The sequence below is a fragment of the Eleutherodactylus coqui genome, chromosome 2 (assembly GCF_035609145.1).
Source record: "Eleutherodactylus coqui strain aEleCoq1 chromosome 2, aEleCoq1.hap1, whole genome shotgun sequence".
Classification (NCBI taxonomy): Eukaryota; Metazoa; Chordata; class Amphibia; order Anura; family Eleutherodactylidae; genus Eleutherodactylus; species Eleutherodactylus coqui.
This window is the reverse complement of record NC_089838.1, coordinates 309709650-309726705: the sequence shown is the minus strand read 5'-3', so window position 1 is coordinate 309726705 and position 17056 is coordinate 309709650. Positions and strand designations below refer to the sequence as shown.

At 45.6% G+C, this 17056-nt stretch overlaps 1 protein-coding gene across 2 annotated transcripts in view; it reads left to right on the top strand.

Moving 5' to 3' along the window:
* OLFM2 (olfactomedin 2) overlaps positions 1–17056 on the top strand; it is a 309661-nt gene that overhangs the window by 247370 nt on the left and 45235 nt on the right. For both annotated transcript variants that reach the window (XM_066593533.1, XM_066593532.1), the window contains exon 4: positions 15080–15299. In XM_066593533.1, the coding sequence (XP_066449630.1) occupies positions 15080–15299 (220 nt within the window). The remainder of the gene's footprint in view (positions 1–15079; positions 15300–17056) is intronic.

Genomic DNA, 17056 nt, shown 5'->3' with positions numbered 1-17056 from the left:
CTCTAGAGAGCACTGTACAATGCCTACAGTACTCAGGCTCTGACACAGCTGAAATAAAATAATCTGTAATAAATAGACACATAATCCCATGATGGGTGACAAAAGTCCAGTAGAGCATTCGAAATCCAATCTCTTTGCACACTGGGAAGTCATTTGCAATTTATCCGTCTTTGTGTTCCTTCTAAAATGGTTTCATTTGCTTTATTTTCATCTTGACAAATGTCCCGTGACTGAAAAGTCAAAAAAATGGCTTCTATTGCTAGATGTAGCTGTTTGCGTTATGTGTTCCTAGCTGCTGTGATCTGTGCTTCAAATAGTGGCTTTTTATGACTAATATCGATCCGTAGAATCTTTCTTTCTTATCATTTATATTCTAAGTGTAAATGTATCCTGCCGAACAATGCACTGTGCTTACCGACAAAATGACTCAGACTTGGTGCTTTAGGAGTTCTAGACTACTCAACGAGGCTCCTTCAACTTTGAAAAAGGATTACATTTTCTGCTTATCCACCGTCTATCACAAACCTCATAGAAACCTTCTCCTTTCTGTGGCCAGTTTCATCTTCAAGTCATAGTCCATGTAAAGAAATGGGGCCCGTATTCTGGATCTGTGTCACATTGGCCCCAGGAACAATGCTCATAAATAAGATTCCATAGGATGACTTTGGACCTCTGTTTGAGTTTGACTTAACACAATATGTAAACAAAAATTTGCCCCAAATAATGGCATTCTCCAAAGTATGTTGAGTTATGTAAAAAACTTTGCTACTAAAAGAGAATAGGGTACCTTGTGGAGGCACTATATGGAGGTACACATGTGGGGATGATCATGGTGACCATTATAGTGCGAGTCACTCTCCAACTTGCTGTTCGCAATGAAATGTGGAGGGAAAGTTGGTGGAAGAAGGGCTGGTCTCTGCTTGCTGGTGTGCTTATGTGGTATAATCCAAGCCACTACCTCCCCACCCCCACCCCGCCTTGTAAAAAGAATAGTCCAGAGAGCATGGGTGAGGATAACATTGCTACTAACTTTTACTTGATTCAGAAGCACAATAGTTCAATAGCCAATCAATGAAGACTGGAATCTTTATCATCCAGTTTCAGAGCCCGGTCTTGAGGATGGTGGCTTAAGCAAGTGCTACCCTTTCTGCTCCGTACTGCTAATGTGGGTTTTTGTACCATGGCAGCATAGTTTGAAGCTTTCCCAATACACCCCTTTTCCTCAAGGTCTGGGTCCGGCAATATCTGTGTTGTAAGACACTGTCTACAGAAATCCATCTAAGCTCACATACATTTGATGGCCACAGGCTCATTCCTGACACTAGGAGAAAAACACACAGTGTCGGCTGGCCACGATGAGTCCACCGTCGCTCGTCCTCACCTTGATACTGGATAAGAGCTGTCAGGTCTTGGGAAGACAGGAAGGATAACCACCGCCGCACAATGGACCATGAGTGACTGAGTGAGCAGAAATTCACAGCCTGTGGCTGCCGGGCACTTCCTGTAGCCTCACCTCGTACAGATTCAGCCTTCCCTTTGTGTTGGGCCACATTCATAGCCATCCTGAGCCACATGTGGGCCGCAGGTTGGAGTCCCATGGTCTGGAAAGTTAGAAGAACTTTAATAATGTCCACTCCTCCCACTGCTCAGTGCTGATTGGCTGCTCTATAAAGAGCTAAGTCACTGGGTTGTTCTATCCCTTTCTGTACTGTATTCCACCACCTTCAAGGCAAGAAATCAATACAAATATTTAACACATTTAAAGGCACATATACAATACGTTGCAGAAATGTAGCTACTATTATGTAGTTACAGCTCTATGTCACTACACAGGGAGTGCTTATAGGTTCCAATTACAGACTTGTGGTATATTTTGGGGACAGGGAAGAGACCTAAAAGATTATTTTGTCTAGAAACACATATGAAGATCCTTAGGAATCTAAGAATATTCTGAAAATGTTGAATGAGTCTGGATTTCTAAGTAAAGGCAATTATCAGCTAGATGTAAAAGCACCGATTGACAAAGCATGTGGATCAGTACTTGTATGCATTTCTTTTCGGGCCAAGCTGTAGTACAGGGAGGAACAATCATTCATACAAACATGTGACTGGCTATACATCTCCTCATTCACACAAGGAGTTGTCCAGCCAAACAATATTTTGAAAAAGCATAAAAATACAATGATCAGCCAACGAAGGATTGTCAACTTACGAATGTTGGTCAACTGATCATTGTCAGTTTTATGCAGCTCAATGATTGGGCATACAAACATTTGGATGAATGTTCATGCCAATAATCGGCACATGTAGAAGAGCCTTGAATGAATGCCAGTTTAGTTACCAGATAGTTGGCCTATCAACAATTGAAATAAATGAATTTCACTGTGTCTGAAGCTTTTTTTTGCCCCCATGGTATCTGTCTGGACTATAGGGCACCGTCACATGTCTTAAGACAAAAGTAACAATATTATAGAAGGGGGTTCCAAGCAGGAAAGTCTTTCTATGGAATTCAAATGCTTGAATATGAAATATGGTCAGGGGTTGTCCTAGTGATGGTGGAGATGGTCCGGCACACCCACCGGACCGCTCTGCCTCATTTACATACGGCACGGGAGAACTCTGAACAACAATTCCAGAGGTATGCTTTAATCAGACCAATGAAATGGACCTCAGAAAAGAGAGCACTAGTAATATTGCAGTACTGCTCTTGGCTTTCATTACTAAAATCTGCTGACAAGTTCACTTTAACAATATTTTATTAAGCATAACAAAAATCTACGTCTGTCTGTTTATCGGTCGCATTCTGTTCAGTCATAGACTGAAATGAAATAGCTGGTTCTTCTGCTTTAATACTTTGCTTTTGCAGTCGGCCATCTGTCTTGTAGATGTCCCTTAATTTCTGTGGTATTTCACCTAATGGAGACTGGAGATAAATTACACAGGAATTCTATCGATTCTTAAAGTAGCAACAATTAGATATATGAAAATGTTTCTTTTTTTTTTATAAATCAATGTTTATTGGTTTTGTGAGAATTACAGAAACAAAAACAGTCAGAAGTAATAATAAGAGGTACAAACAGCATTCCAATATACTTTTCGTGTCACCTTGGTTATCCCAGTTGGAGACAACCAAAGTGGCTAAAAACGATTCAGAGGGAAAGGAACTTTACTAGAATCAAACTCTATGAACCTCTTCTATGAAAAAGAAGAGAATGAAAAGGGAGGCTGTGGCAACCGCGCTGATAGCCCTGAATATATAAACAGCCACCTGCTGTTTTCTGACGCACAGGACGAATAACGGTACAAATAGGATAAGTTGGGGGGGGAGAGGGAGGAGGAAGATGGTGCTCTCCAGGATAGGTCGGTCCCGGAATGTCAGTTTGAAATGCTGCCCAAAGGGTTTTTCACCGGACACCATCAGGTGCCGAGAAGATCAACTCGGGAGCAACATGGGCGACAGGGGGGGGAGGGGGGAGGTTTCAAGAGAGGCATCCGTGGTATGGATGGGGTGCCTGTCCGCCGTAACCCTTACGCTTCCTCTATGGCTCAACCCTGAATCGCTCTCCTGATGGCCCGCCAGGGCCCCCAGATCTCTAGGAACCTGTCATGCGTTCCATTGGACCAGCTTGAAAGTTCTTCTAGGTTTGCTAGCATATTGACTCTGGCCCTCCAAAGAGTTAACGTGGGAGGGTCCTTCTGCTTCCACATCACTGGAATAAGGGATCTAGCTGTATCCACCAGGAGAGCGATCAGTCTATGCTTGGTCGGGCGAAAGGTAGGGGTAGGTCTCCACAGGAAGACCACATCAGGGGAGAGCACCAAATCGGGGGAGATCTTTTTCATCTCACCCGCCACGCCGCTCCAGAAGGGAGCTATAATCGGACAGTCCCACCATATGTGGAGATAAGAACCCGTGGAGCTCCCACACCTCCAACACTCATTCCCTGCCACCAGCTTGTGATCGTGTAGCCATTGCGGGGTCCTGTACCACCGCGCCAGGAGTTTATAATGGGACTCCTGGGCGGTAACACAAGCGGAGAGCCCAAATGCTGTTTTTAAAATCGATCTGGTCTCACTATCAGATAGAGTGATGCGAAGTTCTATCTCCCAGGAGATGAGGAAGGCAGGTTTCGTCCGGGAAGGGCGAGATACGTAGTTCTTGCGAATGTGAGCTATTTTTCTCAGGGAGGGAGTGGAGAGGTTACTAATCGCGGTTTCAAAATGGGTAAGTGGCCTGGAGGAGATGCAGGTTTTCCTGAAATCATTTAGGGTTCTCACCATATGGGTCAGAGTCAGGAAGGGGAGGGGGCGATTAGGTAGGAGCTCATTTAGGGTAGTGAGGGGTGCTTCCTGGGTGAGGGCGAATACATCTTGAAAGTGTTTTTCAGAGAGCATCCTCCAAGCCCGTGTCGAGCATGAGTCCAAAGGAAGATTCATATATTTGTAAAGGGCAGATAGTGGTGTGCGTGGGGAAGGGGGAGGCGCCAGAGTTTTCCCTAGGGCGCCCCATGATTCCATCGCCCCCTCGAAAAGGGGTTTTTTTCTGCGAACCTTACACCTCCTGTTCTCTGGGAACCAGAGGTCCTCCACCAAGGTAGGGCCATAGGACCCTTTTGCTAAGCGCTGAATCAATGGGTCTCTATTTGGATGTGTGAGTTCTATCCAGTGATTCAATAGGTTAGCTAGATAGAATTCACGCGGACAGGGTAGGTCCACTCCTCCCTCCGTGCGCCCCCTAGTCAGAAGGCTGTAGGCCAGTCTGGGTTTTTTTCCCATCCAGAGATATCTGGAGAAAAGTGAGCGGAGCGCCTTAAAGAAGCTGGGTGGGAGATATATAGGGAGGAGCCTCATCTTATAGAGGATAATGGGGATAATATAGGTCTTCAAGATGTTCCTACGGCCTAACCAAGAAATAAAGGGGAGATCGTAAGAACGTAATAGCTTCTTGATTTTCGTTAGGGTGGGGAGGAAATTTATCGCAAACAGGTCCTCCGCCTTCTTCGTTAATTTTATACCCAAGAAGTCAATGGCCGAGTCGGACCACGAAAAGGGGGATATTTTCTTGATAGCCTTGAATCGGGAAGTGGGAATTGAAACGTTTAGGGCCACGGATTTAGAAAAATTAATTTTAAAATTAGAAAGGTCTCCGAAGGTCTCCAGTAGGGAGGTAAGGCGAGGAAGCCCCTCCTCCGGGTTAGTAATAAGAAAGACGATATCGTCGGCATATGCTGCCGTCGACAGGACCTCGTTCTCGATTCTCAAACCCTGTACAAGCGGGTCTAGTCTGATCTTTTGGAGGAGTGGCTCCAGAGCGAGTATAAAGAGGGTGGGGGAGAGGGGACACCCCTGCCTAGTACCGTTTTTTATATCAAATGGTGGGGAGAGAGAATTATTAATCTTAAGCCTTGCGTGGGGCATTGCGTAAAGAGAAAAAATTGCCGATACAAATTTGGGAGGAATGTTAAAATAGAGCAAGACTTGTTCCATGTACAGCCAATTCACGCGGTCAAACGCCTTTTCGCCGTCCGTGCCTACTAAGGCGAGTGGTATGTTATGGGTTTGAGAGAATCTGGCTGCATATAGGAGCCTTAAGCAATTATCTCGTCCCTCTCTACCCCCTACAAAGCCCGTTTGTTCTGGGCTGACTAGGGAAGTAACGTGTTTCTCTAGGCGTTTTGTTAAGATTTTGGCCCATAATTTCATGTCGAAATTAATCAGGGAGATGGGACGGTAGCTCCCACAGGACTCAGGGTCCTTGTTATCTTTATGCACCAGGGTAATGTGCGCTTCCTGCGCTTGTCTAGGCAGGGGGGTCCCACTCAGGAGAGAATTATAAAGCTCAGTTAGTTTGGGGATAAGGGAAGCACCAAGGGATTTGTAGTATATAAGGGGGAGGCCGTCCGGGCCCGGGCTCTTGCCGGGTGGAGACGAATTTAGAAGGTCGCCCACCTCTTGTGGAGTGATCGGAGACAAAAAGGATGCAGCTTCATCCTCTTGGATTTTGGGGAGATTTAAGTCTATGAGAAAATGGTCAATTTGTTTTTTAACGATGGGAATGTTTTCAGCGGAGAGGGGGTCCCGTAGATTATAGAGGCAAGAATAGAAAGCTTGAAATTCTTTGGCAATTTCGGGGGTGGAGGTGACACGCTGACCTGAGGGGGATTTAATGGCCTTTATGAGATTTCTTGTTTGGGCTTTTTTAATGAGGGACGACGTAAACCTACTACCTTTGTTTCCTTGCGCGTATGAAATGTGTTTGAGGTAGAGATATTTTTTATTAAATTTAGCTTCTAGGAGAAGTTTAAGTTCTGTGCGAAGGAAACCAAGTTTTTCAGCAGATGCTTTACACTGGGAGAGTTTAGTCAGGCGCTCTAACTTGGCAATTTGAGAAAGTAGGTCGTCAATGTCCTTTTGCTGCTTCTTCTTTGCCCTGGAGCCAGCGGCAATCAGAAGTCCTCTCATAAAGGCCTTATGGGCCTCCCACACTGTCGGGACTGACAAGTCCTCTGAGGTGTTAAGTTGGAAGAATTCCTCTAGAGCTTTGCTTAACTGGGATCTGTCTTCCGCTGAATCAAGGAGAGATGGGTTAAGCCTCCACCTCCACTCACGCGGGAGGGAATTTGGAAGGTGGAGAGTCAGGTGGACTGGGGCGTGGTCCGATATGGCCATGGCGTCTATCATAGCTTTTTTTGAGTGTTGCAACAGGGAGGAGGAGACGAAAATGTAGTCTAAACGCTGGAAGGAGGAGTGGACCTGCGAGAAAAAAGTATAATCTTTGGTGGATGGGTTAAGACATCTCCAGGCATCAACTATGTTTAGCTGTGAAATGCACCTAATGAGTTTGCTCAACTTTTTCTGCGAGATTTGGGATTTCCCTGACGAGGAGTCCATATCAGGGGATAGAGTGAGGTTAAAGTCCCCTCCTAAAATGACCTGGCCACTAGCGAAGTGTTTGAGTATTTCTAATTGAGTTGTAAGCCATACTATCTGGTCTTTATTGGGGGCATAGAGATTTGCAAGGGTCACTTTATTTTCGTTAAGGCGTCCTCTCAGAAAGAGAACCCTGCCCTCCTCATCTGCGTAGCGAGCCTCACAAAAAAAATTAAGAGATTTGTGTATTAACGTTGACACACCTTTGGAAGCGGAGGAGGGGTGGGAGCTATGAAAAGCCATCGGGAACTGACCTCCAGGGAGGGATAAGCATCTGTCCCCTTTAAAATGGGTCTCCTGTAGGAACACTACCCCTGAGCCATACCTTTTCAGAAGAAGGGCCACGTGGTGTCTCTTGTTTGGGGAATTCAAGCCGTTGACGTTAAAGGTCGAGAACTGGAGAGGTCCTGTCATCCCGATCTCGTGGGCGGGCAGACGATTTCCTAACTAGGAGAGGAAAAGAGCAAGCAAATTACACAGGTGTAGGCCTAAATATCAAATCCAGGGGGGATCCCCTGGGCGAGCACCGGGTTAGAGGTAAGGAGTGGGGAGAGGAGGGGGAAAGGGGATGGAGCAAAATAGGAGGTAGACACAAGAGGAAAGAGCGGGTAGGGAGGTAGGTTGCAAACCACAACCTAAAATAGAGGGTTAAGGTCAACGGTTCCTAAAATTAAGGAGACCGCTGAGGTGGGGGGCGAGTTGTTTGGGCCCTACAAAGGAGGTCCAACAACTACTTTGGTATCGGCCTAACCAGATAGGCGCCCGCAGAGGCCCCGACACCAACAGGTAGAAATAGGGAGCATATAATCGCTACTAAAGAGGGAAAAACAGCGTTAGTGCAAATAATCTGCTTAAAACAGCAACAACGAACAATGTGATCAAAATAGGCGATAGCCCAAGATCTTCAATAACGAGAAGTGAATGTCAACTTGGAGACACATCACAAAAAGTCGCAATCACCCGGAGGGTCCGAACTGGATAAGTGTGAAGCCAGGTCGGCGTCCGGTGGGAGGCATAGTGAAGTTCTAGATGACATCACTTCTTCAGTCGTCAGGGGCAACAGGAGGGTCTTTGGCCTTCTTCTTTTTGTTTCTGGGCGACTTAAGGTTACTCGCCACCTGCCAGGATTCTGGGAGGGAAAGCTTTGGAAGCTTAGGGAACTCCGGGAGGGGGAGCCAGTTTGGCAGCTCTATTGGGTCCATCTCAAGGTGCTCCCAGCAATTACTGAGGTCGTCTGGAGTACGAATCAATAATCTGCGGCCGTTGTATGATATATTAATGCCGAAAGGGAAGAGCCACGCGTAGCGAATGTCTCTTGCTCTGAGGGCTTCCAGAAGAGGTCGCATAATTCGCCTCTTTGTAAGAGTAGCAGGGGATAGATCCTGGAAAATTTGGATTGAAGAGTCCCCGTATGTTAAATTTTTGTGTTGTCTGGCAGCTTTCAGGATGGCAGACGTGTCCTGGAAGGTGAGGAGCCTGCAGATAACATCCCTGGGGGGCTCTGCAGGCGGGGGAAGGGGTCTAAGAGCGCGGTGGATGCGTTCCACAGAAATTGTCGCCGCTCTGTCTTGCCCAAGTAGCTGGCCAAATATTTCACTGGCAACTTTAGACAGGGCCTCCGCTGCCCAGGATTCAGAGATTCCCTTGAAACGGATATTGCATCTCCGGTTACGATTCTCCAGGTCCTCCTGGAGAATGAGGGCTTTATTTAAATTGTCGTGCTGTTCCTTTAAGACTTTAGCCATGGCCAGGGCATGAGATGTAGCAGAGGCAGAGGCAGACTCCAGCTCCTCAACTCTGCCACCCATCTGCCTTATGTCAGCTTTTATCTCTGTTAGCTCGTTTATGAGGGGGGACAGAGCCTTTGAGATAAGCTCCTTCATAAATCCCCGGGACACAGGGCTGGAATCCTCTTCATCAGAGAACTCTCGCTCCCCCTCCTTACTGTAGGCAGATGCAGCCTCCGAGGCCGGCACTATCTTGATGGAAGGGTGGGGGGAGCGGGAGCTGTGCTCCTTCAGAAAGCGCTGCATCCCTGTCTGGCTTTTGGAGGTCCTGGGTGTGCAGGCTTGTTCTCCACCTTTGTCCCTTACAGGTTTGGGCATTTTGATGCTGCTATCAATGCTGTGGGTCCCCTGTGGGCGCCTCGCTGAGGGAGCTCTGGTCTCAAGCGGCCATCTTGCTCAGGAGTTAGGCCACGCCCCCTGAAAATGTTTCTTGACAGAATTATTTATATGGTGACAACATTTAACGTCCATTAAATAAAATATTGAGACTCTCATAGTTACTTTACATATTTTATTTTATATTCTTATTCTGTATGTGATTGCTTATATAAGTGGTCTGCAATCAGTGGCTCTCTAGATGTTGTAGGATCCAACCCTTACATCCACGTTGAGGAGCACTGGAAATGGAATTGTCAACTATCGATGGCCTATCCTCAGTATAAGTCATTAATAGTAGATTGGTTGTGGTCCATTGCCCGGAACCCCCTGCTGGTCATCTGTTTGCTAGGCCAGCATACTTGTCTTCTGAGCTAATTTCCGCAGGAAGCAGATAACTTTGTTCTTAGCGCAGTGGCTAGGCTTGGAATTACAGGCAAAGTTCTCTTTCATTTCAGTGGCAACTTGGTCTGCAATACCAAGCCTGGCCAGTACAGTAAGAACTGAGCTGCAGAATTCAGCTCAGCATATGTGAGCATTGGCCTGGTGAATAGCTGTTCGGCAGGCGGGGCAATGGACCCCCGCCAATCTAGTATTAGTGTCTTATCCTGAGCATAAGCCATCAATACTTTACAACCGAACAACCCCTTTGAATTTGAAGTTCTAAAAAGGGTCTTTTATATGGCCCAATGATCGGTAAGAACGTGCCTAGTAATGCTCATTTTCCAAATTATTGGGCCATTTAAAGTTGCTGCTGATCTCTTGGCAAAGTCTGCAGCAAGGAGTCGGTACTTGAGAGCAGTGCAGAACATTTTAGTGAGTACCTAACAGCACCTGTTCTTAGTTGCGCTCTAATGGCTGGAATTGAAAGAGCCCCCAGACGTGGCCATTTAAAGACATTATTCTGCCTTAGGATATTGAGCCATCAATATCTGATATTTGGAGGTCCACTGCTTGGGATCACTGCCGGACAGCTGATTGAAGGGGTCACGGCATTTCTGAGAGCTCCACAGCCTCTTCAATTTACATTGACCAGACTGACAAACTAGAGGCATGGGGCACCACTCAAACTCTGCCAAATATGCTCCTGTCGGACCCAGGTGTCTACTGCTGCCATGATAAGTGCTCAGCCGGGATTTCACCAGGCCACCTTCCTGAGCTCAGATCGTCACAGCCCGCCTATTACATTTGGTGCTACAAGCAGGGTCAGATCTGAGCTTGGGAAGTCAGCTTGCTGAAATTCCGGCTGCAGATTTACCATGGCAGCAATAGACACATGGTGAGACCTGAGTCCGACAGAAGTCTGGTCAGATTCAGCAGGAGTTCGGGTGGTGCCGTAGTCTCCAGTCTGATGGTGCAACAAAGCCTCTGGGGTTCCACATAGTGCAATGGGACTCGTTAAGGAATTGGCAGAACAGTACTTGTCGAGTCCGGACTTGTGTCACATGTTATTACGAATGCACAGTCTTACACTTTGCAACCAAACCAGTCCAAACAAAGAGAGAACTCCCAGCAGGAGAAGGGAGCGGGGGTGTAGAATGCTCCGAGTCCTTGCAATCTTAAAGAGAAGCCCTCTAGTGCATTCCTAAAGGTGCATTCACATGGGCAAGTGCAATATTGGTCTGAAAATTTAGACTTTGCACTCTTAGACCTGGGATTTCGGCTGTGAGTGTGATGCATTAAAAAAAAAAAACGCATTACGTCTCTGCAGGATACGATTTTGACGATACGATATCTGATCAGTTGCAATCGGCCAGATATTGTGCGTGAAAATCGCCCATGTGAATGCACTCTAATACCGAGCCACTAAAGTTTGTCTCCAGAGGATTAGTGACCGGCTACTTACTCTAACTCTCCATGCAAATAACTGTACACTAAACATGGCTGATGCAACACTTTTTGCTCTCGCTCTCCCCTGTAACCTTTTTCTCTTAAAGCTACAGACACACTAAAAAAAGCACTGAGTCTTACATCATTACAGGAGAATAGGAAATGTAATGGGTGTATCCCATTACAATCCAATTGGGGTTGTCACCTTTGTCACAAAAAAATACTGGTCAAGGTTATAGGGGAAGTGGTTTGGGGGTGTGGCTTATCACAATGTATGTTTTTATCTCAGTTCTTCTAGTGGCCGCAACTGGTATTTATGCCCCCTCAGGTGCCTTAACAGTAAAAAAGCTCCAAGTAGTGGCTCCAGCAGTACCAGCTCCATCAGTAATGGCCTCAATAACAACAGTGCCCTCAATAGTGATCCCAACAGTAACAGCGCCCTCAGTAGTGGCCCCAATAGTAGCGGCGCCCTCAGTAGTGGCCACAGTAGTAACATTGCCCCTAATGGTAATAGTAGTGATCCCAACAGTAATAGTGCCCACAGTAGCAGCGCCAATAGTAATAATGTCCCCAGTAGTGGCTCTAATGGCAATAGTGCCTCCAGTAGTCATAATAACCTTCAGTATTGGGGTCAGTGGTAATAGTGCCTCAGTAGTAAATATGGCCGGTAAAAAATAAATGCCGGCATCACCCTTTTGACTTAACTACTGTCCGAGTGGCAACCCTAACTCCAATAGGACATATAAACAGGGCATGCCATCTTGGCAGAACCCCTTTAAGGCTCAAACAAGCCTGGTCACTAAAGGTTCAAAGTGCTCCAGATAAACACATAGTCCTCAAAATCTACTCTTGAGAATCCAATCTACGCGGAGCTTTGCTCTGATTCTCAAGGTCTCATCTCGTGATTGTATTAGCGCCGCGGGTAGATTAGAAACACATAGTGCGCTTGTTTCAATAAACTTTACTTATAGTAAACCGGGAAATCTCTTTAACAAATGGATCTGACAAGATGAGCTCAATCCATGGAAGGAACCGAATCCCTAGATAAAAGCTTTACAAAGTCTAAAGTCTCAAGCCGCTGCCTCAATAATAGAGGAAGCCGGGATTTCTCTTGTAACATCCAGAGCAGAGCACATCACGAGACATTAAGTTAATCGTATCATATACCATATCTTTATTGGCACGGCTCTCTCGCCTGCGAACAGTCACACGTCTTCTAAGACTACGCAGTTAGTGTGGGATGAAAAGCTTGAGGCGTCCAGTGACTTTATATTAATAGTAATTATTATTATTATGTATTTCTCTCCCAATCTGCATTACCGCCTCCGCAAATTAGCAACACGACATTAAGAGCGGCCTTGTATTTCTAGTGCTTATAATAAAAGCTCTGCCAAGAAGATTCCCATTTGCATTTCTTGACTCGCAGGTCACCTTTTTATGTTTTATTCATCCCCCACTACAGCCAAAGATCTGAACGGTTTTCAACCTCCGTCCTTGCTCATCTCTACGAAAATATACTTGGAAATAGTTCAGCTACAATTAAACCCATGATTACACCATTGTAATATGCAAATCTGTAATTAATAATATATAAAGTAATCATTAGAGGCAATGAAGTGTAAAACTAGCAGAATGCTGCCCCAGTCGTGCCAGGCCCAGATAGTGCTGACTTTTTATATGTCCAGACTGTACAGTCCTAGTCGGAGCCGCGGAGCAAAGAAGACAGACTGCAAACAATTACAGTTATAAGTATGCCAGGGCGTAGCTGTAGGGGGGCTGAGGCAACAGTGATATGCTGGTGCCTGAGGGGGCCCAAAAGTGCATCGGTATTATAGGTGCCCCATGGTGGGTGGGAAGACCCTGTTATAGATATTGTACTGGGGCCCAGGAGGTTCAAGTTACTCCTCAGCACTATGCTATGTAATGTAATATATTAAGTTTTACATTAACCCTTTGCAATCCAATTTTGGATTCAGGGTTTCCTAGGGGGCTCTCTCTTTCTGCCATTTTACAATGGCACCATCTGCTTGCTAGAGTGAGTACTGCAGTATGGGACATGCTGGAGAGGCCCCCGACAACAGAGCGGCCAGTAATCTACAGTAAGAATACCCTGCTGGATGTCTTCCGACATCAGAGCTGTACAGGCTTCAATCAGAATGTCTTCAGACGTCAGACAGTGGATTGGAAAGGGTTAAAGACCCATATGGACTGCAGTAAGTAACTTCAAGGGGTTGTCCCGCGAAACAAAGTTGGGGTATACACTTCTGTATGGCCATATTAATGCACTTTGTAATGTACATCGTGCATTAATTATGAGCCATACAGAAGTTATTCACTTACCTGTTCCGTTGCTAGCGTCCCCGTCTCCATGCTGCCGTCTAATTTTCAGCGTCTAATCGCCCGATTAGACGCGCTTGCGCAGTCCGGTCTTCTCCGTGTTGAATGGGGCTGCTCGTGCTGGAGAGCTGCTCCTCGTAGCTCCGCCCCGTCACGTGTGCCGATTCCAGCCAATCAGGAGGCTGGAATCGGCAATGGACCGCACAGAAGACCTGCGGTCCACCGAGGGTGAAGATCCCGGCGGCCATCTTCGCAAGGTAAGTAAGAAGTCACCGGAGCGCGGGGATTCGGGTAAGTACTATCCCGTTTTTTTTTTCAACACATGCATCGGGTTTGTCTCGCGCCGAACGGGGGGGCTATTGAAAAAAAAACGTTTCGGCGCGGGACAACCCCTTTCACCTAATATTGCTACATTTAAGGGAGTCGGTCATCAAGTTATGGTGCTTATAATTTAGGGGAAGTGGAGTTCTGGAAGCCTTTTTTGATATTCACCAGTTCCCCCGTTCCTTTGATGTCCACCGATGAAGTTAGCACACGTTAACAGAAGGCTGTGCATGCGCACTCCCATAAAGATGAATGGAAGAGCGCACAGCCTTCTGAAAGAGTCAAGCTTGCTGACTTTGCTGAAAGAAACTGCAGGAACGGGGCACCGGGTTAGTGTGAAAAGAGGCTCCCCTAATTATGTCTGTGTCTGACTTGTTGGTGACATTCATGAGTGGTGCCGTACTTGTGCCCTGCACAAATGTAATGCCTTCTTTTGTATCAGTTTGGCCATCATTTGCATATGTTTTAGTTGTTCCTTTTTTATTGTAGTTTCAGTCATTTTTCCTTCTCATTTCCTTCTCGGTATGCACAAAAGAAAATATGGACCTGTTAAAGTGTACAGAATGTGGGATTCCATTGTTTAGCTCTTTCTAAGAGCTAAACAATGGTTAAACCAGAAGTGCCAGATCTAGTACATGCTTGAGCACAACAGTACTAGAAAGATTTTGTTACCTACAATGGGGTCAGTCTGGATTCCGTTATGCCCTCTGGACGACATCGTTCTGCATGCTGTGCTAATTGTCCTAGATTGTATTAGAAGTTTGTGATGTAGGCTCCGAACAGAAACCCCACGGTACATGTGAATAAATCCTAATGGATAGATACTGGATGGTTTTCTGTTCGCCTACATTCCCCATCGGCAACAGTGTAAAATAGACATAGAAGGCTACTTTATATTAAGTTTTCATTTGTTTTTGCAATGTTGTTTCTATGAAAATAAAGAAACAAAAAACAAAACTGGAAGGGACAGAAAGTGAGAGCCCTAAAAACCGCATTGAAATCAATGAGTAATTACACTGAACCCTTTGTTTCCATTTTTGGCCCTATGACAAAACAGTGAAAGGAAACCCAGAAAACAGATGTCAGAAGACCCTTATTGAATTAAATCCCTGCTTTGACTTTGGGCAATAGAGTCCAATGGGCGGTCTCATAAGATGAAGGCTGTCCTACTAAGTAGAAGCGCCCACTGGTCACATGATTCCAGAGTGATCTGAGTTTTGCTTTCTACCCAACCGGCTGAGTCACATTTGACAGCCAAATTGTCAGCCTGTCAATGAATGTTGCCATACAACATATACCTAGCAACCAGTCTTTTTCAAGAAGTGTAAATGCCTCTGGTTGTTGCTTACTGTATGTGGATTTTAATTATTCCATTGAGTTCAATATAAAAAGACGATATGATATCTGCCACATAACACCGTATGTTAAGCTTTGGTCGTCCAGTAGGTTTTGTTCTGCTTTGGTGGTCTAATATATTGCTATTGTCTTCCTCTTAGGAGCTCAAGGATAAAATGAAGCAGCTCTTACCTCTCATTCCCGTTCTTGACCAGTATAAGTCAGACACCAAGATGATTGTCCAGTTAAAGGAGGAAGTGAGGAACCTTTCCAATGTCCTACTTCTGATACAAGAGGAGATGGGGGCCTACGATTATGAGGAACTGCAGCAGAGGGTCATGATCTTGGAGGCCAGGTTGCACGCTTGTATGCAGAAACTTGGTATGTATGCTAAATTTTTTTAGGCTTTTTCAGTATTTTTTATTAACACATAACCATGTAAAGTCATACAGGCATTTGTTGTCTACTGAAGCATGGGCTACACGGTGACTTGTGTTGAGTAACCGAAGTGAAGCTCAATAGTTATTCAACAGAAACTTTCATAGAAATTATTAGCTTAGACCACCATTAATTCCTGTGTGCTGTACATATGAAAACAGGGGTGGAAGTGCATTACAGAAGATAACACAAGAAAAAAGTGCAATAAATGTGAATTAAATTAGTTACAGACTGGTACAGCAGGTGTGGGGATCATGCCCATGAGGGCTTACAGTCTACAATGGAAGGAGGAAAGAGACAATAGGTGAGGGAGGAGCTGCTCATATGGTAATATAGTTGGAGAAGGGTTACTGTAAGCTGTGGGCTTTTCTGAAGAGGTAGATTTATGGTTGCTTTTGAAAGTTTCAGAGGCGGAGAGAGTCTGATATACTGGGGGAGAGAGTTCCTGAGTATGGTGGGCGCAAGAGGGAAGTCTTCAAGATGACTGTGTGAGGAACAGACTAGAGGAGAGCACAGAATAGTGTTTCATGAGAAGTAGAAATTATGTATGGGGTGGTATCAGGAGATTAGATTTATAAAGGGGACTGGTTGTGGTCAGTAATCTATGAAGAGGACAGGTTGTGGTCAGAGATGTATGGGGGGACAGGTTGTGGACTGGAGATTATATATGGGAAGGTATCATGACATTAGATCAAATATATATGGGGCAGGTTGTGGTCAGAAACGTATGAGGGGTTGGGGTCAGAGACATATTCAGGGGCAGGTTGTGGTCATAGATGTATGGGTCGGAGCAGGTTGTGGTCAGAGATGCACAGAGGGAACATGCTGTGGATACAGATGTTTGGAGGAGACAGGTTGTGGACTGGAGATTATGTGTGGGAAGGAATCATGACATTAGGTCAAAGAGGGCAGGTTGTGGTCAGAGACGTATGGGGCAGCAGGTTGTGATCAGAGATGTATGGGAGGGCAGGTTGTGATCAGAGATGTATGGGGGGACAGGTTGTGGTCAGAGATGTATGGGGGAGCAGGTTGTAACATAGTAACATAGTATTTAAGGCCGAATGAAGACAATGTCCATCTAGTCCAGCCTGTTTATCCTCCTGTGTTGTTGATCCAGATGAAGGCAAAAAACCCCAAGAAGTAGGAGCCAATTAGTCCTTTTGGGGGGAAAATTCCTTCCCGACTCCCTAATGGCAAACAGACTAATCCCCGGATCAACCCATAATAGTTCCTACCAGCCTGTATACTCGGATTAACAATTAACCTAAGATTTATATCCTGTAATATCCTTCCGCTCCAGAAAGACACCAAGTCCCCTTTTAAACTCCTCTATGGATTTTGCCATCACCACATCCTCAGGCAGAGAGTTCCACAGTCTAACCACTGTTACAGTAAAGAACCCTTTTCTGTGTTGGTGATGAAACCTGCTTTCCTCTAGACATAGCGAATGCCCTCTCGTTACCGTCTTGGGTATAAACAGATCATGGGAAAGATCCTTGTATTGTCCCCTCATGTATTTATATATAGTTATTTGATCCCGCCTTAGCCGTCTTTTTTCTAGAGTAAATAATCCCAATTTTGATGCCTCTCCGGGTATTCCAGTCCCGTCATTCCATGTATTAGTTTAGTTGCCCTTCTTTGAACCCCCTCCAGAGATGTATGATCAGAGATCAGAGATGTGATCAGAGCTGTATGGGGGA